At 41.7% G+C, this 23,270-nt stretch overlaps 1 protein-coding gene across 1 annotated transcript in view; it reads right to left on the bottom strand.

Annotated features, from left to right (window-relative positions):
• Positions 1-903: 903 nt before the first annotated feature.
• The window catches only part of slc1a7b (solute carrier family 1 member 7b), a 94,380-nt gene continuing 72,013 nt past the window's right edge, over positions 904-23,270 (bottom strand). The window contains exons 6-11 of the mRNA XM_060936835.1: positions 22,077-22,176; positions 21,746-21,979; positions 20,402-20,596; positions 10,450-10,584; positions 9,580-9,679; positions 904-1,167 (exon numbers count right to left, since the gene is read on the bottom strand). Coding sequence (XP_060792818.1) covers positions 904-1,167; positions 9,580-9,679; positions 10,450-10,584; positions 20,402-20,596; positions 21,746-21,979; positions 22,077-22,176 — 1,028 coding nt within the window. The remainder of the gene's footprint in view (positions 1,168-9,579; positions 9,680-10,449; positions 10,585-20,401; positions 20,597-21,745; positions 21,980-22,076; positions 22,177-23,270) is intronic.

Raw genomic sequence — 23,270 nt, 5'->3', positions numbered from 1 at the left:
CAGGAGGCTATAGCTACGTGCTGAGGGTTCATTTCGAAAAAGGCTGCGGATATAACATCCAGAAACCTCCACGAGCCCGTTTAAAGCATCAACAAACCACCATGCCATGGGTCCTTTAAGTGACAGAAAAGTTTAAAATGTTCAGGCTGACTTTGGGCCAAAAGCTTTGATTTAATCTGATTTGTCCTCACAGGATCACAGTTCTTGATTTCTGAGCAAGGTTCTTCATCTCCAAACCCAGCACAGACACCTGAGGTGCATCACCCTACCTTCACACAAGCAAGTGGCAAAGTGTTGGATCTTTTTCTAAGTATGTGCACAAAATAGAGCTGCAATTTCAGCGATCCTGAATTTGAATGGAGATTTTCTTAATTCTGTGAATTTTAGATTTGACATTTTTATGCCACAAATGAAAAGATTGGTATGAATATTTCCTCAGACCAATCCTACAGCAAATGGGGTCTGATGTTTCTCCACTTCCTCACTCACAACTTTAATTCCTACCTGAAGTTCATTCCCATTTACTGTTTAACTTTTTGACTAATATTGTTTCGCACAGGAACAAAAAAAATACTGGCCAGGCCACACCCACAAGAGAAAACTACAAGTGACACAAGCTGGTGTGGATGAAGAGTTGCAAAGTTTGAACATGAGTTAGCTTGTTAGCTTTGTATGGAGGAACGTAGAACGTATTCAAGTTAGTAGTAATGTTACATTTTCCCAAAATTCAGTCTGATTTTGTGTAAGTCGGGTTTCACAAAAACAAAAAAGAAACCTATGAATGCTGTTCCATCCCCTCAACCTAAAACACAAAATGAAATAGAAGCCTGAATGAAATTACAGGAAGAAACTAATCCATTAATCCTTGTATATCCTTAATATCCAGATTGTCCAACATGGCCACTATACATTGGTCTCGAGGCCGTTCATGTCGATGGAGCAGTGCTCCTTGTCCTTGTGTTTAAGGTGACGTGGGGGCACTGGGGGTATTTTCCGCTCGGGAGATAGGGGTCGCACTCCTTCCTCTAACTGCATAAGGCGAGAGACATCTGGGGATATGAACTCAGGTTTGCTTCCTGCTGGAAGTGGCTGGAAGCTGCTGTTATTTTGCTGGCAGTTCATCAGCTGCTGGATGTGGACAGGTTTTGTCTCACAAATGAGAGGAACCTGAAGCAAGAAGGAGAATCAATTAAACTGGGGGAGATAATTCATTTATACACTGGCTCAACAGTGGATATGTTTTAGAAAAATATTCTAAATTTAAAGTACAGTGAACAGAACAATTTCATTCTCTGCGGTTGTCTTTACATCCCTTCTGTCAGTCATGTTATAGCCACTTCCCTAAGGCCCTTAATCCCACCCCCATCTTCACTGTTCAGAAATGGTGGATTTCAGTTCTAAATGGCAGCATGTTGGGAAAACATTCTGCCATTTACCAGGTTCATCAGTGTTATTTTCCAAAATGGCAGCGCCCTGTTCAGTTGCGGCTGCATGGGTTCATGACAGTTGCATAATTTAATACACTTTCATATTTAATTCTGTGTGGAGCCAGATTGCAACGAAATTTCGTTCTGTGTACACTTGTTGCATACTGAATGACAATAAAGGTTGTCTAAGTCTAAGCATGTTGGGAAAAAGTTGATTTACTCTAAAAATAGTGCAAAGAAAGAAAGGAGTAAATCTAGGTACGTTTTTATGGGGTGCCAAGTGTCACCGGGCCCATTTCGTGGACGAAATGCATTTCGTCCATCACAGAATGCATTTCGTTGGACGAAATGCATTTCGTCCCACGAAATGCATTTTGTCCATCACAGAATGCATTTCATCATCACAAAATGCATTTCGTCCATCACGAAATGCATTTCGTCCCACAAAATGCATTTCGTCCATCACAGAATGCATTTCGTCCCACGAAATGCATTTTGTCCATCACAGAATGCATTTCGTCATCACAAAATGCATTTCATCAGACGAAATGCATTTAGTCCATCACGAAATGCATTTCATCCATCACAGCATTTTGTGATGACGAAATGCATTCTGTGATGGATGAAATGCATTTCGTGGGACGAAATGCATTTCGTGATGGACGAAATGCATTTTGTGATGACGATAAGAATTCTGTGATGGATGAAATGCATTTCGTCCACGAAATGGGCCCGGTGACACTTGGCACCCCATACGTTTTTCCAAGCTGGAGAATCCTGCTACTGCAAAGGAGATGAAGTTGGACACTAAATTAGCTACATTTCTCCTGGACAGAAAATGACATCATTAATGTTATAAATTAGTACAAATAAATTGCCATTTTTCATATTTCATATCTAGCCAAGTACATTAAGATGAATAATGCTTGTAAACTAACTAGTTACATTGGCTAATGAATTAGATATCTAACCTTGTAATTACAGCGGTAAAGCTAACGTAATTGTAATCTGGGCTGGAAGTGGGGCCCAGGTTCATCAGTGTCATGAAATGTTGCTGTAGGAGTAAAGTTCCAAACCTGCTCTCTGGATCATCCTCGCATTAACAAATAATTTTCAAGTTATTTAACATGTCTGCATTTCACAGTGTTATAGTATACTTAGTTTGCTAAATGTTTACAATTTCATAAAGTCCACTAAACACTGTAGATTCTGGGAGACGGAGCTTTGTGTGTGGTGTGGATGAAAGGTGGGGTCACAGAGTGGAAAAACAAAACAAAACCAATGTTTTCTTAGTTGACCCTTTAACTACTAGAGCTCAAATTTTAGAGCCTGAGTGCACCTTCAAGAGAAAACACCAATGATGACCTCATCAAACAGCTAAATACACACGCCATACATCATTCCAAAATTGTGTTTCTATTGTTTTTTGTTCTCTTCTCTTAAAACCTCCAACAAGCTGAAACCCTCCCATGTTTATCATTTTTAATTCAAAATGTACAGATTCATATCTGCAAATAAACACTGTATAGAAACCAGACTACCAAAGTAGCACACATCAGCCCCGTTCTTTCTCCACTAGTCGACTTTTTTGGAAAAATAGGGAAAATGAAGTGTACTTAATCTATCCAGAGGCAGTGCGCCCACATATTTTGGCAGATAACTGATAATGGGATAGTCCTGCACACATGGTGTCCATTAAAAAACTGATTCTGCACAGACTGAACCTTTAACCTAAGCCACAGAGTCTAAAAAGGAATTGTTCAAGCAAAATTTGTTAGATAAATTTCACATATTCTTAAAGGTGGTCAGACTGTCCAGACAGGTTTGTATCTGAAGTTTATTTGTTTAGTTTTCCACTGGAGTGTTCAGGCTTTTGTAGCTAATGAGTAAATTAGCCTCATAGTTTCAGTACAAAATGTTTCTTGGCTGATTTATTATTCTTCAGGTGAGGGGAAAATTTATGTATACCTAGGGCCCGGGCCCTGCAGCTACCAGGACTCTATTGGTTCCATGATGATCCATCCATCCATCCATTATCCATAACCTCTTATCCTGTGCAGGGTCGAGGGCAAGCTGGAGCCTATCCCAGCTGACTATGGGCGAGAGGCGGGGTACACCCTGGACAAGTCGCCAGATCATCGCAGGACTGACACATAGAAACAACCATCCATTCACACTCACATTCACACCTACGGTCAATTTAGAGCCACCAATTAGCCTAACCTGCATGTCTTTGGACTGTGGGGGAAACCGGAGCACCCGGAGGAAACCCACGCAGGCACGGGGAGAACATGCAAACTCTACACAGAAAGGCCTCCGGTGGCCACCACGCTTGAACCCAGAACCTTCTTGCTGTGAGGTGACGATGCTAACCACGACACCACTGTGCTGCCCCAGTGAATCTAAAATACGAAAACATACTAAAATATGTTTCATTTTTAGATTTTTAGGGCTGCACGGTGGTGTAAGTGGTTAGCACTGTCGCCTCACAGCAAGAAGGTTCTGGGTCTGAACCCAGCGGCCGGCGAGGGCCTTTCTGTGTGGCGTTTGCATGTTCTCCGCGTGGGTTTCCTCCGGGTGCTCCGGTTTCCCCCAAAGATATGTGGTTAGGTTAATATGGGACAACCTTGGGCTGAGGTGCCCTTGAGCGAGGCATTGAACTCCCGACTGCTCCCTGGGCGCTGTTAGCATGGCTGCCCACTGCTCTGGGTATGTGTGTGTTCACTGCTTCAGATGGGTTAAATGCAGAGAGAAAATTTCACAAGTGTGTGATGAATAAAGTTGTGCTTTCTTTCTTCAGCGTAGCCCCTGTTTACCTTGATGATGCATTACACACTATTGGCATTATCTTAACCAACTTCATGAGGTAGTCACCTGGAATCCTTTTCAATTAACAGGTGACTCATCAAAAGTTAATTAGTGCAATTTCTTGCCTTCTTAATGTGTTTGAGATCAAACAGTGAAAAGTAAATAATAAAAATACAGTAAATAGCCCTATTCCACAACTGTAGTAATCCATATTATGTCAAGAACCGCTCAACTCAGTAAAGAGAAACAACATCCATCATAACTTTAAGCCATGAAGTGATTTTTAATTCATAAAATTATTGTGGCAGCTCTGAACTCAGACACATTTCCCATTTCCCAAGGAGACAATGTGGGAAAAGACCATATTAGGAAAAGACGGCTTACACTTAAGAGGGTAAGAGAAGCAGGCATTGTATTTTGCTACCTTGGTTAATTGTGGTGCTAATTTAGTGATTGTCAGGGAAGAAGGTTGACCAGAGGTGGGTAGTAATATGTTTTATTTTTTTCACGGTACGGTTTCCATCAAATCCTGTACTCTAATTGGCTGGCGAGCGGGTCCGTATCCTACAATACAGACTCCAGTTACGGGCCCTGGTTATGGACCTTTGGCGACTTGCTCATTCACAACAACTACAACATCATAGTAGCATTTTTTGTCAACATTTATTATTTTGTTTATAAGATTTATTTATAAAATTATCAAAAATCTTATAAATTTTTGCCAGCATTTCTCAGGAGAATAGCATTAATTTTACAGCATGGATAGTGATAATGACAGTCTTCACAGCAAAAGCGAGTTTTACTACCCTGAGGAAGAAGAAATAAAAGAAAACATTTCAGGAGAAAGCTAAAAACCTGTAACTGTTGCTAACGCCGAGCAAAAACATGGCTGAATCCTGAATGACTCAATTTTGTATAAATAGGGGACTACATAGGCGGCAAAATGTAGTTTTTTTTCCTGCCATGGAAGTGCACTTGTATACTGAGGAGGAAGCCATTTGCATTACAGCCGTGAATGAGGATTGAAAATGGCGACTCAGCTCGGCTCGGTTTTCCCTTTCGGGCGCTCTCGTTTGCTGTTAGAACTTGGCAAAGAAAAAATAAAGATATTATTTACCAGCTTAAGGTCAGTCCGTATGGTGAAATACCGTGATCTCGGCCTTGAATACTGACCTCGGCCCAGAGGGCCTCAGTCAGTACTTTCAAGACCTCGGTCATGGTATTTCACGATACAGACCTCCCAGCTGGTAAATAACATATTTTTTTTTTTGTGGTCCGGTTTCCATCAAATCCTGCGCTCTGATTGGCTGGCGAGCGGGTCCGTATCCTACGGTACGGACCCCAGTTACGGACCTCTGGCAACTCGCTCGTTCACAACAACAACAAACATAGTAGCATTTTTTGTCAACATTTATCTTTTTTTAAAAAGATTTATTTATAAGATTATCAAAAATCTTATAAATTTTTGCCAGCATTTCTCAGGAGAATAGCATTAATTTTACAGCATGGATAGCGATACGGACCTTCCAGCTGGTAAATAACATATATTTACTCCGTTTCATGTACTTAAGTAACTTTTTCCAATAAATTGGTCTGTTTGGAGTGGTTTTAATGCATAATACTTTTCACTCTTACTTGAGTACATTTATGATTTAAAAATGTATTTATACTCCTTTACACTTCACACAGCTCGCTACTTTAATTTATTAAATTATTTTTATTCACACGTGCACAGCTTCTACAACATCAACTTCTTTAATAGACAGAGTTTGAACACACAAATGGACAAACATAAAGAAAGACCAGGACTGTGTTATGAGTTAAAGGATGAAACAGTTTTGTGACTTTGGTACTGGTTGAAAAAAAGGGTGTGTGTTTCAGCGATTATAACTTATTCAGCACACACACACACACACACACACACACGGCTCTGTGTTGCTCAGCTCTCTCACCCTCCCTCCCTCTTGTCTCTCCCCTCTTTGTCCTGGAAGATTTATGAAACTAACCAGAGGAAAATTGCCTTAATTTATGTCATTTGGTACATATTTAGCTATTTAATTTATAACATACAGACTAAATTGTGTATGCATATTATAAATAGATAAATATATAAAAAAATAACATAAATTAAGGCAATTTTCCTCCGGTTAGTTTCATAAATGTAAGCGTGGTTGAGACTCTAAATTTTTGATATATGAAACGATATAATCAATGTAGTGTGATGTGGCACACAAGAAGGATATTAGTTTATTATACATTCACTTATGAAGGTTAAATTGCACAAAATGTTTCGAATTTGAGCAATATGATTTGCACCTAAACTGTGTCCTTGCAGCTGATACACAAAAACTGATACCTGCGATGTTTAAAACTCTTGACTTTTTTGCACACACATGTAAAGTAAAGGCAATATCTGAAAATGAGATATTACATGCAATTTACCATTATACATGGAAGTAAAGAAAAATTGTCAGATGCACATTTACACACCACATAAAAGGGGTTATGGTACTATTGCAGGTTCCTTGAACAGGTGAAGTGTAAAGATTAGGTGTCAGTCATTGAGCATAATGAGATTTATATGTTAGAAGGTTCTCCTTTCTCTTGTAGTTTTATTTTGAATCATGACACTGATGTCTATATTGTCTAAAGATGCACACAAACATGAATTTAACAGTAATATTTGTGATTATGATTGTAATACTGGCGGCACGGTGGTGTAGTGGTTAGCGCTGTCGCCTCACAGCAAGAAGGTCCGGGTTCGAGCCCCGTGGCCGGCGAGGGCCTTTCTGTCCGGAGTTTGCATGTTCTCCCCGTGTCCGCGTGGGTTTCCTCCGGGTGCTCCGGTTTCCCCCACAGTCCAAAGACATGCAGGTTAGGCTAACTGGTGACTCTAAATTGAGCGTAGGTGTGAATGTGAGTGTGAATGGTTGTCTGTGTCTATGTGTCAGCCCTGTGATGACCTGGCGACTTGTCCAGGGTGTACCCCGCCTTTCGCCCGTAGTCAGCTGGGATAGGCTCCAGCTTGCCTGTGACCCTGTAGAACAGGATAAAGCGGCTAGAGATAATGAGATGAGATGAGATTGTAATACCTCAGCTACTGATTTGGACATGATGTGTGGCGTAGCTGGGAAATGTTAAGAAATTTTACATAATACACTTTTATAAGCAAGGGAACAGCAGGGAGTTGAACCCCACTCCAGACAGGGTCGCCATATAGGTTTATGTGGTTAGAACACGTTAGTGATGTTGTTAATTCACTGATCTCAGGAGGCATTTTGCATGCGTCCTAAAAACTGAACTCTTAATTGTTGTGCTGTGTTAATCTGGTGATAGCACCAGAAATGCGAGGCCCTACGTCACTATTTGCGGCAATATTTTTAATTATTCCTTTCATCTAGTGTGCTGTGTTTGTGAGCAAGTTGATAAATTGGCGTATGAAGAATGAAGGTAAGTGTTTACCACTAAGGTCTGCTGCTCTTAAAACTCCTCGTAAATAAAGCTGATGTCTATTGAAAAGCAATCCAGCACCTTATGGTAATGCTCAGTGAAGTTTCTGTTGATTAATCACTTTATTAACTGTGTGAACTTCCTCCATCACTGCAGCATGTAAATCCTCTTCCCCTGAGAGGAACGAAATAGATGTTTGCCTCGGAATGAAAAATGATCTTTACTCAAGACACCGTATTTATTACCTGGCTTCATATCTGCTTTATTATCCAAATTATTAGGCAACATTGTACTCTGTTTGTCTGATATACACTTTTTTTTCCTCTCAGTAACTTCCAATATTTTACATTTCTTAGAAAAGAACATACAGTACTAGTCAAAAGTTTGGACACCTACCTGTGCATAGTTTTTTTTAACGTATTTTGACTATTTTCTACACTGTAAAACAATACTGAAGACATCAAAACTATAAAATAATATATGGAACATATTATGTGGTAAACAAAAAAGTGTTAAATCAAATAAAATATGTTTCGTATTTTAGATTCTTCAAAGTATCCACCGTTTATCTTGATGATGCTTTGCACACTATTGGCATTATCTTAACCAGCTTCATGAGGTAGTCACCTGGAACGTTTTTCAATTAACAGGTGTGCCTCGTCAAAAGTTAGTGCAATTTCTTTCCTTCTTAATGTGTTTGAGATCAAACAGTAAATCTTCGTCGGTGGCGGCGGCTGTCCATCACGAGTGATGATGACTGCTTCATTAGGATACGCTGAAATGCAGATGGCGCTCCTCTCCTAATGAAGTGCTTTGCACAGCAAGGTAAGACAAACGATGTCGTGCCCCCATTGTGTTGTCTCTCTGGACCTCCAGACCTGATGCCATGTGGTGCACAAAAAAAAGACCTGATGGGTATGGAACTTGCCCCACAGTGACAACTGACTTGCTGAGTGATGCCATCCATTGGCCATTTGCATGGCTCTTCCATATGCCATCAGGTGGTGTGCCATTGACCCTGTTGGGTTCATCTGCCACATTGTACCAAAAAGTGCCCTGCTGCCAGTGCCTTATTGGTGATGTACTATTTAACCCATAGCTGGAACCCAGGCAGGTGCTACCACTCTGGGTCAGAGTGGACCTGGGAGCAATGGTCATTAAGGGGTAACTCCACTTTCCCCAATACTCAAGTCCTGCTGGACCTGAGACTCACCACAGGTTGCAGTTAAAGTCATACCCAGGACTAAAACAGTAAATAGTAAATAATAAAAATATAGTAAATAGCCCTACTCCACAACTGTAGTAATCCATATTATGTCAAGAACTGCTCAATTAAGTAAAGAGAAACGACATCCATCATTACTTTAAGACATGAAGTGACTTTTAATTAATAAAAATAAAGAAAAACAATTGAATTAGAAGGTGTGTCCAAACTTTTTCCTGTTACTGTATATATAATTCCACATAAAGGTCTCACTTGTGTGCTAACTCTCTGACAGCATGGGAAACAATATGGCAGCTGTCATGATGACTGGCAGTAATGTAAACATGACTGTTATACAACTGGACATAAATTTGTTTGACATGACATCTTAGGGAATGATATGTTTATGAAATGACACTGAGTGACACATTATGACATGACACCTGAAATGACACATTTATAACATGACTTCTGGCATGATATGTTAATGACATGGCACATTTATATCATGACTTGTGAAATGACACAAGGTTCCAAAAAGTTTTTACCCATGTTTGCATTAGCACTTGGCTGGGAACAGTGTTCTTTTTCCCCATTTCAGTGTTATTTTTTTTTTGTCATTAAGTGAATCACGTGTCACAACCACGACTTCAGGAGCTTAATCTAAAAACAGAACAAAACATGACTTACTCCATCTCCTTCTTGCATGAAGTCCTTCCTGCAGATGTGTGCCATAATTCCTGTAGCAAGCGCATCTCCCATCACGTTGACCATAGTGCGAAACCGGTCTCTATTAACACAGAGCAAAGGGCAAAGATCAGATGCTGAATATAGCAGAAAAGAAATGTCACATCTGTGATGAACAACCCAGAATTTTACTGGTAGTGTGTGTGTGGGGCGGCATGGTGGTGTAGTGGTTAGCACTGTCGCCTCACAGCAAGAAGGTTCTGGGTTCGAGCCCAGTGGTCGACGGGGGCTTATCTGTGTGGAGTTTGCATGTTCTCCCCGTGTCTGCGTGGGTTTCCTCCAGGTGCTCCAGTTTCCCTCACAGTCCAAAGACATGCAGGTTAGGCTAACTGGTGGCTCTAAATTGACCGTAGGTGTGAATGTGAGTGTGAATGGTTGTGTGTCTCTATGTGTCAGCCCTGTGATGCTTTGGTGACTTGTCCAGGGTGTACCCCGCCTCTCACCCATAGTCAGCTGGGATAGGCTCCAGCTTGCCTGCGACCCTGTAGAACAGGATAAGCGGCTACAGATAATGGATGGATGAATGGATGGATTGTGGTATAAGAGGACTTGGGGACACTTGGGGACCTGCTGTTATAGGAAAGTTATCAACTGTGTGGTGACAGTAACTCTGCTTTGGTAATTATTTTCCTGTAATAACATGACGTTGTATTGTTAATCTCTACATAATCAACACCATAATTCAACAGCCTCTTTAATAATGCTGGATGAGAGGTGCCAATACTTTGTGCAGAGAAACATATTTCTACACTCATTAAGTATTATCTTTATGGGAGCTGAGCCTGATAAACCTGGTAGAAGGATTTTACTCACAGAGCCCAGTCCACAGCAATGATAAGTGTGATGTCATCGGTTGGCAGGCCAACGGAGGTCAACACTATTACCATGGTAACCAGGCCAGCTTGCGGGATGCCTGCTGCACCAATACTTGCTGCTGTGGCTGTGATGCTGTGAAACAAATGAGGAAATTTTTCATATCAAAATATGAAACAATATATATCTGAATCAATATACAGTGGTGCTTGAAAGTTTGTGAACTCTTTAGAATTTTCTATATTTCTGTATAAATATGACCGAAAACACCATCAGATTTTCACACAAGTCCTAAAAATAAAGAGAACCCAATTAAACAAATGAGACAAAAATATTATACTTCATCATTTATTTATTGAGGAAAATGATCCAATATTACATATCTGTGAGTGGCAAAAGTATGTGAACCTCTAGGATCAGCAGTTAGTTTGAAGGTGAAATTAGAATCAGGTGTTTTCAATCAGTGGGATGACAATCAGGTGTGAGTGGGCACCCTGTTTTATTTAAAGAACAGGGATCTATCAAAGTCTGATCTTCACAACACATGTTTGTGGAAGTGTATCATGGCACGAACAAAGGAGATTTCTGAGGACCTCAGAAAAAGTGTTGTTGATGCTCACCAGGCTGGAAAAGGTTACAAAACCATCTCTGAAGAGTTTGGACTCCACCAATCCACAGTCAGACAGATTGTGTACAAATGGAGGAAATTCAAGACCATTGTTACCCTCCCCAGGAGTGGTCGACCAACAAAGATCACTCCAAGAGCAAGGCGTGTAATAGTCGGCAAGGTCACAAAGGACCCCAGGGTAAGCAACTGAAGGCCTAAAAATAAAAAATATTATACTTCATAAGCAACTTATGAAGTTCTAAGCAACTGAAGGCCTCTCTCACATTGGCTAATGTTAATGTTCATGAGTCCACCATCAGGAGAACACTGAACAACAATGGTGTGCATGGCAGGGTTGCAAGGAGAAAGCCACTGCTCTCCAAAAAGAACATTGCTGCTCGTCTGCAGTTTGCAAAAGATCATGTGGACAAGCCAGAAGTCTATTGGAAAAATGTTTTGTGGATGGATGAGACCAAAATAGAACTTTTTGCTTTAAATGAGAAGCGTTATGTTAGGAGAAAGGAAAACATTGCATTCCAACATAAGAACCTTATCCCATCTGTGAAACATGGTGGTGGGAGTATCATGCTTTGGGCCTGTTTTGCTGCATCTAGGCCAGGATGGCTTGCCATCATTGACGGAACAATGAATTCTGAATTATACCAGCAAATTCTAAAAGAAAATGTCAGGACATCTGTCCATGAACTGAGGCTACATCCACACGACAATGGCAACGAGATTTTATTTAAAAAAATATCGCGTCCACATGGTCAACGGATCAGTAAAATATCAGGTACATATGGCAATGCAACGCTTGCTGAAAACGATGCAATACACATGCCACACTTCTACGTGCGCTGTAAGACGGTCCCATTGGAGACACCAGAACAATAGAAAAAGTAGGACGCATGTGCATAAACCCCTTCTTCTACCCGGCGTGAAGCACTCACAGGAACACACAACAAGAAGATGATGATGGCTGCGACTACGCGAGGAAATCGTGCCTTCTGTGTGTACAAATTAGTTTTATTAGTGTGCATAGTTTTATATAACTTAATTTTCTTATTGTGTGTGAACATTTTGAAAAGCATTTTTATATAATTTATATAATTTTTTATATTGTGTGTGAACATTTTGAAAAGCAGTCTTATCCAATAAAAAAAAGAAATTCAAGAAATGGTTCAGTTACTTGTTTATTTAAAAGAAAAGCTAAGTGAATGCAATGCAGTGGTTCATACAAAACAGTGAGAGTGCTGCTTGTTCTAGTCATGTGGTTGTGACGTCATCGTAAACAAATCCATTCTACTCATCCAGACGACTTCGCAACGGCACCGTTGCCAGATTTTTCCACTCTGGAACCCGTTCTCAAAAAATATCGTTTTGGGGCACCCAAAACGCCGGTGCCATGTGGACGCCAGGCCGAAACGATAAACAATTTTATCAGATTCACCTGAATTCATCTGTCCATGAACTGAATCTCAAGAGAAGGTGGGTTATGCAGCAAGACAATGACCCTAAGCACACAAGTCGTTCTACCAAAGAATGGTTAAAGAAGAATAAAGTTAATGTTTTGGAATGGCCAAGTCAAAGTCCTGACCTTAATCCAATCGAAATGTTGTGGAAGGACCTGAAGCGAGCAGTTCATGTGAGGAAACCCACCAACATCCCAGAGTTGAAGCTGTTCTGTACGGGGGAATGGGCTAAAATTCCTCCAAGCTGGTGTGCAGGACTGATCAACAGTTACCGCAAATGTTTAGTTGCAGTTATTGCTGCACAAGGGGGTCACACCAGATTTTCATGAAAATGAAAATAATTTCAAACGAGATTTTTGTGTTTTTTCTTGTGATCATAATGTGTAAAGTGTAAAATGGGCGGGGCTAATAAGACTTACTGAGAAAATTATGTCACAATACACTTTTCTGATTACAAACTGACCAGAAGAAGCTGATTTGTTGTTAAATTTTGTACTTAACCTTTAAAATGACAAAATATTAAAATTTAATGTTTATGTTTCATCTTTTCATTTTAAATATTTCTTCATAATCATATATATATATATATATATATATATATATATATATATATATATATATATACACACACACACAAAACATTATAATCAATATATAATTGTCAAGCAGTTTTGCAAACAGGTGAGCAAATGTATATATCTCATCTCATCTCATTATCTCTAGCCGCTTCATCCTGCTCTACAGGGTCGCAGGCAAGCTGGAGCCTATCCCAGCTGACTGCAGGTGAAAGGCGGGGTACACCCTGGACAAGTCGCCAGGTCATCACAGGGCTGACACATAGACACAGACAACCATTCACACTCACATTCACACCTACAGTCAATTTAGAGTCACCAGTTAGCCTAACCTGCATGTCTTTGGACTGCGGGGGAAACCGGAGCACCCGGAGAAAACCCACGCGGACACGGGGAGAACATGCAAACTCCGCACAGAAAGGCCCTTGCGGGCCACGAGGCTCGAACCCGGACCTTCTTGCTGTGAGGCGACAGCGCTAACCACTACACCACCGTGCCGCCCAAATGTATATATCATGATATATATACCGTGCATCTGGTAGAAATGCCTTTGAGAATGGTGATGTGATATTTTTGTCACAATGCCTCACCTCTACATCCTGGTATTAACAGCATGCGCACACACACACACACACACACACACACACACACACACACACACAAATATACATACATACAAAATGTCAACTTCTTTGATAGACAGAATGTGAACACACAAATGGACAAATATAAATCAGGGCTGTGTTAGGTTTTAATATATTAAACAGTTTTTGTGGCTACTGCCTCATAGAGGCAAAGCGAGGCAGTAACCACTGTGTCATCATGTTGTAAGAATGTAAGAATGAGTGTAACAATAGTGCACTTTGTATACGCATAAGTATTACAATCACCAGAATGGCGAATCGTGATCTCGCGATACAAACAGTTGATCTCACGTTATCAAAGTTACACAAGAACAAGTGGTAAAGCCACTATGTCATTGTGTTGTAAGGCTGTAAGAATGAGTGGAACAATAGCGAAACTTCGTAACCAATCAGCACTTATCCTGATCAAGTTTGATTACCTGTTCCACTTCTTGATAAACTTCAGAACCAATCAGAACCAGAAACGAAATAAGAGTAACCTCGTTATAACTCTGTAGTATCGGAAGATAATCAGCAGATAAAAAGATAAACGAAATTCACCTCGTGGTTCGCCGAGGCTACTGATTCGATATCAAGTAAGTGGTTTTTATTTTAAAAAAATGTACCTTTTGATTATCACAGCTTTTGTTTGGTCCTTCTGAAAGGTCAAATGAAAGGTGTTGTAAGGTTTTTTTTTTTTTAGCTTTTTGGCAGATATATTGAGAAGCCAATATCAAACTTCTGCTATTCGCTTTAATTTTTTTATTTTATTTTTCATTTTAGAGTCTTTACACTACACTTGTGAAACAAAGTGTGCTCATTAGTACTAAATAATGCTTCTAAGACAATTCATGAACAAGTGCTTTCTTACTATTTTGAAAATAGATCTAGTTCACAGCACTGTATTTTGAACAAAACACAGTAAACCAAAATACTCCAAGCCCTGATGCTGCTCACAGCTTGGTGATGCTTGCAAGAGATGAGGCGAGTAGAATTGATAACATGTATATATGCTATATTTACTGTATGGACATGATATCAGAAAACAATTTTATTTATAAGCAGTTGCCACATGTACCCATAGGGTATCTATTTATTTTTTTTGTTTACTTTGGTATTGGTTTTCAGTGATTTCAGTTTAATCAGCACACACACACACACACACACACACACACACACACACACACACACACTATAGCTTTGAATTTCTGTACTACTGCACTTATTATTTTCACAAGATTTGAGTCAGAGCTTTTGACTCTACAGCGTATTTTAATCCATGTAGTCAAGAGAGAAACAGTTGCCGGATAAAGTGATAGGATTTTACTATGATTTTTGGTCACTTTTTTCCAGTGTGTTGCTCTTCAAACACAGCAACAGTAACAAAAGTCAAAACAGCCACAAAACAACCTTTCCATCCCCAACAAGTCCATGTTATTTACTCTAACACCATACATTATGAGACCATTCAAGAAAATTACAGAACCATTCCAGGAATGTTACAGGAATATCAGAGGAATGTTCGAAGAATGTTTCTGGAATGTTTCATGAATGTTGCAGGAATGTTACATAAACATTACAGGGACATTACAGGGGGAGGGGGGTTAGTTTGTAGTTATTCAGTAAAAAATTCAGCAATGCCTGAAAAAACAAACCTTTGCTGAATAGTCCTTGTCAGTTGTCATATAACCATAAGAGAACGTCCACAGACCATTTCAGGAACAGCACTGACTGTTACCCAAAATAGAACATTCCAGGAATGTTACAGGAATGTTACAGAAGTATTACAGGAATGTTAGAGCAACATTACAAAAATGTGGTAGATACATTACAGGGATGCTACATGAACTGTACAGGAACATTACAATAATGTTACAAGAATGTCACATGTTACAACATGAATGTAACATATGTTACAGGAATGTCTCATGAATGCTACAGAAATGTTATAGGAATGTCACAGGAGCATTACCGGAATGTTTCTGAGGGTTAATTTGTAGTTATTCAGTAAAACAAACAAACAAACAAAACCAGTAATGCCTTTAGTGAATATTCCTTGTCAGTTGTCATGCAACCATAATTGAACCCAAATCAGAAAGTTATGAAAAGGTTAAAAAAAATTACACTCAGAAGAATGCTCAGGAAACATTCTGCTTTTTGTGTTTTTAGTAGTGCTGTCAAAAATGTCGCGTTATTAACGCGTTAACTTGACTCAATTTTAACGGCGATAATTTTTTTTTATCGCGAGATTAACGCTCTGTGACATGATGCCACGCCCCGCACAGCCAGAGTCCTCTGCCCTCCCCCGAAGAGCCACGGTGCTCGGCTTAAGTTTTTCGTTTTCCCATCGGCGGCTCCAGCCCCACTTTGCAGTGGCTGTGACAAGACGCGTTATGCTCTGCAATAAAAAAAAAAAAAAACATTGGTACAACCAGTGTTCGAACTATGCCGATATTTTCGGGGGGTCCCTTATTTTCCCTTTGGGGGGGGGGGGTGCTTGCGCTTGTCTCAGAGCGCGGATCTCCGATCGCGCGCTCACTTCGGATATGCAGATGCTTCCCGTTACACACGATTGCTATGTCAATAAACATCATTTTGCCAATATTTTAGAGACCCCCCCCAACATTTCCCAAATCATGTTTTCAAGGGATCTCATGTCTGTTTCAGGGGATCTCGGATCCCCCGAGTACCCCCGTAGTTCGAACGGTGAGCAAGCCCATTCACTTTTTTATGCTGATAAGAGAATTACAATGGTTTTTCATGTGACAAAAATGTGCGATTAAACTGCGATTAATCGCGAGTTAACTATGACAGTCGCGACATTAATCGCGATTAAATATTTTAATCGCTTGACAGCACTAGTTTTTAGTAATTATGTGAGGCCATGGATTCTCGATCCCACTGTGTGTTAAATAACACCCCACACAAAAAAGGAAAGCATTTTTATGTCAAAAATATTCAAAACCTTATTCACCTCACTAATAAGTTATTCACAAGTCTTACCAGTCTTAATTTAAAATATCAACCTTTTTTCTTCTCCCATGCAACCTTGAAGAAACTTCTGGAGCGTCCAAAAACCATACAGCTGTGTTTCACAATCAGAGAAGCGATTGATCCAAAGAACCCATGTGGAACATTTTTATTAGAGGTGTTCTTTCAGCATGAGTAATTCAAGGCCATTTATTTAAAAGACTGAGTGTCGCAACTGAGTGTTGCAATTTATCACACAAGACATGAGAAGCTTTTATGCCGGGAATATAATGGTGGATGTAAGACATAAAAAACTTTGTCACTATACTGCTGTGCAAAACAACAACACACTGAACTTACACTGGCACTCACTGAATAGAAACAAATATTAACAAAAAGAGCAGTACTCAAAGTGCAGTCTGGTGTGAAATGAACAATAAACAATTAGCATCATACATTTAGCAGCAATGCAAGAGAGTGTAATCAAGTCAGAATAATACTTTTGAAATTGAAATAAAGTTTTTATTTTTATTTAGTCTTTCAGTTTTTTTAAATTTCAGTTTAGTTTTAGTTTTACAAGTGCATAAGTATTTTTATTTGTACTTTTTTATTTTGATTAATTGGCTAGTTTTAGTTTAGTTTTTATTTAGTTTTAGTTTTTCTTGTACTGCACAGCCATAGATATTCCATAATAACTAGATAGGACACAAGCTAAATTAAATGCCATATTGATTAGCTGATCCATCCATCCATCCATCCATCCATCCATCCATCCATCCATCCATCCATCCATCCATCCATCCATAACTACTTATCCTGTGCAGGATTGTGGGCAAGTTGGAGCCTATCCCAGCTGACTATGGGCAAGACTATGGGTACACCCTGGACAAGTCACCAGATCATCTCAGGACAGACACAAAGGCCAAGTTTACATTAGACCGTATCTGTCTCGTTTTCTTCGCGGATGCACTGTCCGTTTACATTAAAATGCCTGGAAACGCCGGGAAACGGGAATCCGCCAGGGTCCACGTATTCAATCCAGATCGTGTCAGCTCCGGTGCTGTGTAAACATTGAGAATACGCGGATACGCTGTGCTGAGCTCTAGCTGGCGTCGTCATTGGACAACGTCACTGTAACATCCACCTTCCTGATTCGCTGGCTTTGGTCATGTGACGCGACTGCTGAAAAACGGCGCGGACTTCCGCCTTGTATCACCTTTCATTAAAGAGTATAAAAGTATGAAAATACTGCAAATACTGATGCAAATACTGCCCATTGTGTAGTTATGATTGTCTTTAGGCTTGCCATCCTTCCACTTGCAAGTGGTAAGTGATATGCGCTGGGATCACACACACAGCGGCTCAGTCCCGAATCACAGCTTGTTCACTTCACTCGCGCGCTCTGTGAGCTGCGCAGGGCCGGAGTGCGCACCCTCCAGAGGGCACTCGCTGTTCAGGGCGGAGTGATTTGGAGCGCAGGATGCCTGCGGAGCCGAGCGTATCCGTGTATTGGTGTTGCTGTGTGCACGCGAATCGTGTATTGGTGTTGCTGTGTGCACACTAATCGTTTTAAAAACGTTAATCTGATGATCCGCTGATACGGTCTAATGTAAACCCCACCAAAGAGACAAACAACCATTCACACCTCCGATCAATTTAGAGCCACCAATTAGCCTAACCCGCATGTCTTTGGACTGTGGGGGAAACCGGAGCACCCGGAGGAAACCTACGCAGACACGGGGAGAACATGCAAACTCCACACAGAAAGGCCCCCGTCAGCCACTGGGCTCAAACCCAGAACTTTCTTGCTGTGAGGCGACAGTGCTAACCACTACACCACCGTGCCGCCATATTGTAATCAAGCAAAAAAAAATATTGTATGTGGATATATTGCACAGTGGTGGCAAGTTTAGTCATGGGGGGAGCTTGGTGGTGGTACATGTATGCATGTGTATGTGTGGGAGGGGGGTGTCAGGCCATGTTCAACAATTTCCCAACTTTGGGGAAGATGCTGTTTTTCAGCCTTGTAGTACATGCATGTATTGCCCTGTATCACCTGCCAGAGGGGAATAGTTTGAAGGGGTGGTGGGCAGGGTGGGTTGGGTCATGGATGATGTTGGATTATAATATAAAGGCCAACAATACTTCTTATTTTTTGACTTAGCAATCTCGGTATTAAACACTGACACTGGCTCATCTGTTTTTCAGGGCAAACATGACTATAACAGTTTTCACTATGAGAAATCATAATAAGTTGCAATGAAGTCCTTCACATATCCAAATTTAAGAAAATAAGAAAAACTACTTCATTCATTATTTCCGATTGGTCAGAAAGTGTTGATTAATTTTCTATAACCGTGTTTTCTCTCTTAATTTTCTATAATGTGCTCATTCTAATAAGTTATGCTTGCTGTAGTCACAGCTCATTCATGAGGACTTCTAAAGTGAAGTCTGCACTAATGATAAATTAAAAAAAAAAATTGTTGATATGCTGAAATTCTGTAAAGAGACTTTGAACATTTATGGAAGGAGTCTCCAGTGGGGGCGGCACGGTGGTGTAGTGGTTAGCGCTGTCGCCTCACAGCAAGAAGGTCCTGGGTTCGAGCCCCAGGGCTGGCGAGGGCCTTTCTGTGCGGAGTTTGCATGTTCTCCCCGTGTCCGCGTGGGTTTCCTCCGGGTGCTCCGGTTTCCCCCACAGTCCAAAGACATGCAGGTTAGGTTAACTGGTGACTCTAAATTGACCGTAGGTGTGAATGTGAGTGTGAATGGTTGTCTGTGTCTATGTGTCAGCCCTGTGATGACCTGGCGACTTGTCCAGGGTGTACCCCGCCTTTCGCCCATAGTCAGCTGGGATAGGCTCCAGCTTGCCTGCGACCCTGTAGAAGGATAAAGCGGCTAGAGATAATGAGATGAGATGAGATGAGTCTCCAGTGTGGCAGCACGGTGGTGTAGTGGTTAGCTCTGTCGCCTCACAGCAAGAAGGTCCTGGGTTCGAGCCCCGTGGCCAGTGAGGGCCTTTCTGTGTGGAGTTTGCATGTTGTGTCCATGTGGGTTTGCTCCGGTTTCCCCCACAGTCCAAAGACATGCAGGTTAGGTTAACTGGTGACTCTAAATTGACCGTAGGTGTGAATGTGAGTGTGAATGGTTGTCTGTGTCTATGTGTCAGCCCTGTGATGACCTGGCGACTTGTCCAGGGTGTACCCCGCCTTTCGCCCATAGTCAGCTGGGATAGGCTCCAGCTTGCCTGCGACCCTGTAGAAGGATAAAGCGGCTAGAGATGATGAGATGAGATGAGTCTCCAGTGTGGCAGCACGGTGGTGTAGTGGTTAGCTCTGTCGCCTCACAGCAAGAAGGTCCTGGGTTCGAGCCCCGTGGCCAGTGAGGGCCTTTCTGTGTGGAGTTTGCATGTTGTGTCCATGTGGGTTTCCTCCGGGTGCTCCAGTTTCCCCCACAGTCCAAAGACATGCAGGTTAGGTTAACTGGTGACTCTAAATTGACCATAGGTGTGAGAGTGAATGGTTGTCTGTGTCTATGTGTCAGCCCTGTGATGACCTGGCGACTTGTCCAGGGTGTACCCTGCCTTTCGCCTGTAGGCAGCTGGGATAGGCTCCAGCTTGCCTGCGACCCTGTAGAAGGATAAAGTGGCTAGAGATAATGAGATGAGATGAGTCTCCAGTGTGAGAATGTGTCCTGCATCCTTTTTACCTGATGGTGATGATCTGGCCAAAGTCCAGCTCATAGTTGTTGACTTGAGCAATGAAAATGGCTGCCACAGCCTCGTACAGTGCCGTGCCATCCATATTTATGGTGGCGCCAACAGGCAACACGAAGCGAATGATGCGCCGGTCAATGTGGTTGTTCTCCAGTAGGCACTTAAAAGTGATGGGCAACGTGGCAGAGCTGGAATACAGACATACACCAACAGCACCATGTGTACTTAATGAAAGGTTGAGTGGATGAGATTCAGCTATCACGATTAAAAGGATGTTTAGGTTACAGAGACCATGTCACACATTAATACAGTGTTTTCTGAATAAATGTTTTTGTCATGTCAGCACTGGAGTCAATTCTGGACTCTGGTTCTCAGAACGCACCACGGCCTATGAACATGGCCACCATGGACTACAACACCCCATACACCACCCTCATTGACACATTCACAGTCACCAGACTTCTAACCATGCAGCTCACAGTACTTTAGGACCCCTCACAAACACATACAATGTATATGCTCTGGGTCATAGTTACCAGCCATTACCAAACCTTGTATTTCTGCTATTGCTGTTCTGGATCAGTCAGGATCTGAGACTTTTTCTCCTCCTGAGCCCTAGGTGGAGCCATTATTCCTCTAGGACTTGTGTTACTCCCTGCTTCCTGTCCCCATATCCTGTGATCATTGTTTGAACCTGTTCCTTGTCAGCCCCTGTATGTAAGCCCTCCCTGAACTGGTCTCTTTGCTCAGTTATCAGGCTTTTCTCCTGGTGCATGTGTGTGTTTTGATAGCCTTAGTTCCTTGTTAGTTTGATACCTGGAAGTCTGGAGTTGGACTGTTTAGCTGTTGTTTTTCTTTTGGGATTTTTGTTGCTTCTGTTTTGTTTGAACTTTGGATTTTTTTTTACATTTTTCTCTCTAGACTATTTTTCTACCGTACTTCTAAGGACTCTGTTTACCTTCCGTAAAGATGTTTTCTCTATGCTTGTGCCTCCTGGGAGTCTCTGCAATTGGCTCTGAACTGTCCTCATGGTCTAATGGGTAAAAGGATTGCGCTTATGACACTATGACCACGGTTCAAATCCCACACTGGGACCTCACCACTCCAAACATTTTCATGACAAAATGTAATTTGGAGAATAGACAGACACATTGGAAAGTCTTCCTGGTGAAAAATCCTGTAATTTGTGACTCCCTGTGGCTGATCATTCATGTAATATGCAAACCACAATGCTTTCAAGATTCCTGATTGCAAGAAAAGTTGTCCGGTGTGAACAGTACAGCAATCTGATAACTTGAAAATCAAGTAGTGTTTGGGTGGGTGTGTGTGAGAGGTACCTGGATGAGGTGGCTAGTGAGATGAGCAGAGCTTGTAGGATTCCCCGGATGTAAACAATGGGACTTTTCTTAGTGATAAAGAAGTACATGCTGGGCAGGATGAAGAGACCATGCAGGACCAGACCCATCACCACTGTAATGGCGTAAAATCCCAGTTTCTTACCCATATCTGATGGATCGCTCATCTCCAGGATTTTTCCAGCCACCAGAAATACGATCCCGAATGGAAAGTACCTGGGAATACACAAACAGTTTTGGAAGTTTTAGAAAGGTTGTCCTAGCATTATCAAAACTGAAGGTCAAGCTGTAATGAGATATACTTGAGACTCACCAGATAACAATAGCTACAATTTTGAGCACAGCCTCATTAAGACTTTGGCAGAAGTTAACAAGTGCACTGCCATTAGGACCCATCCTGCCCAACATGATGCCTGGAAACAAAATATATAAGTGTTAGACAGACCACTCTGACATGCCTAATGGATTCGAATCACACTTTTAAATTTAAGTTGATAATGTTGTAATATATAGCCACAGGGTCCCTAAACTGGATACCTTTCAGGGTACACAAAGTGTAACTTTCAGAGTACAAACAGTATATAACTGGGTACCTTGCAGGGTACAATGGATATCTCATCTCATTATCTCTAGCCGCTTTATCCTGTTCTACAGGGTCGCAGGCAAGCTGGAGCCTATCCCAGCTGACTACGGGCGAAAGGCGGGGTACACCCTGGACAAGTCGCCAGGTCATCACAGGGCTGACACATAGACACAGACAACCATTCACACTCACACCTACGGTCAATTTAGAGTCACCAGTTAACCTAACCTGCATGTCTTTGGACTGTGGGGGAAACTGGAGCACCCGGAGGAAACCCACGCGGACACGGGGAGAACATGCAAACTCCACACAGAAAGGCCCTCGCCAGCCACGGGGCTCGAACCCGGACCTTCTTGCTGTGAGGCGACAGCGCTAACCACTACACCACCATGCCGCCCACAATGGATATCTTTCATGGTGAAAACAGGACTTAAACTAATGGCCCTTTTCCACTACTCTTTTTCAGCTCACTTCAGCTCACTTCAGCCCGACATGGCTCGCGTTTCGACTACCAAAGAACGGCACGACTCAGCTCGCTTCAGCCCTGCTTAGCCCCTAAAACTCGCACGGTTTTGGAGTGGGGCTGAAGCGAGCCAAACCGAGCCGAGTGAGGCTGGGGGCGTGAGCAGACACTTCCCTGTGCACTGATTGGTGAGGAGGAGTGTCCTCACACGCCCCGCGAGCACGCTGGGATCTGTAAACACCGTAAACCCGGAAGGAGAAGAATTACGAGAATTTCTGAAGCCTTATGCGCCTCGCCTCATCTATACGCTCTTGCCAGTATCTGTTGGTGTTGTCGGTGACAACAAGCCACAGAACCAAGACCAGCAACACTAACAACTCCATGTCCTCCATGTTTATTGTTTACTATTCGGGTCGTGAGATTACCGCTTAAAAGCTCACTGATGTCACTGTTTGCGCTGC

Source organism: Neoarius graeffei, chromosome 13 (assembly GCF_027579695.1).
Source record: "Neoarius graeffei isolate fNeoGra1 chromosome 13, fNeoGra1.pri, whole genome shotgun sequence".
In the NCBI taxonomy this organism is placed as follows: domain Eukaryota; kingdom Metazoa; phylum Chordata; class Actinopteri; order Siluriformes; family Ariidae; genus Neoarius; species Neoarius graeffei.
This window is presented reverse-complemented; position numbering and strand designations above follow the sequence as displayed.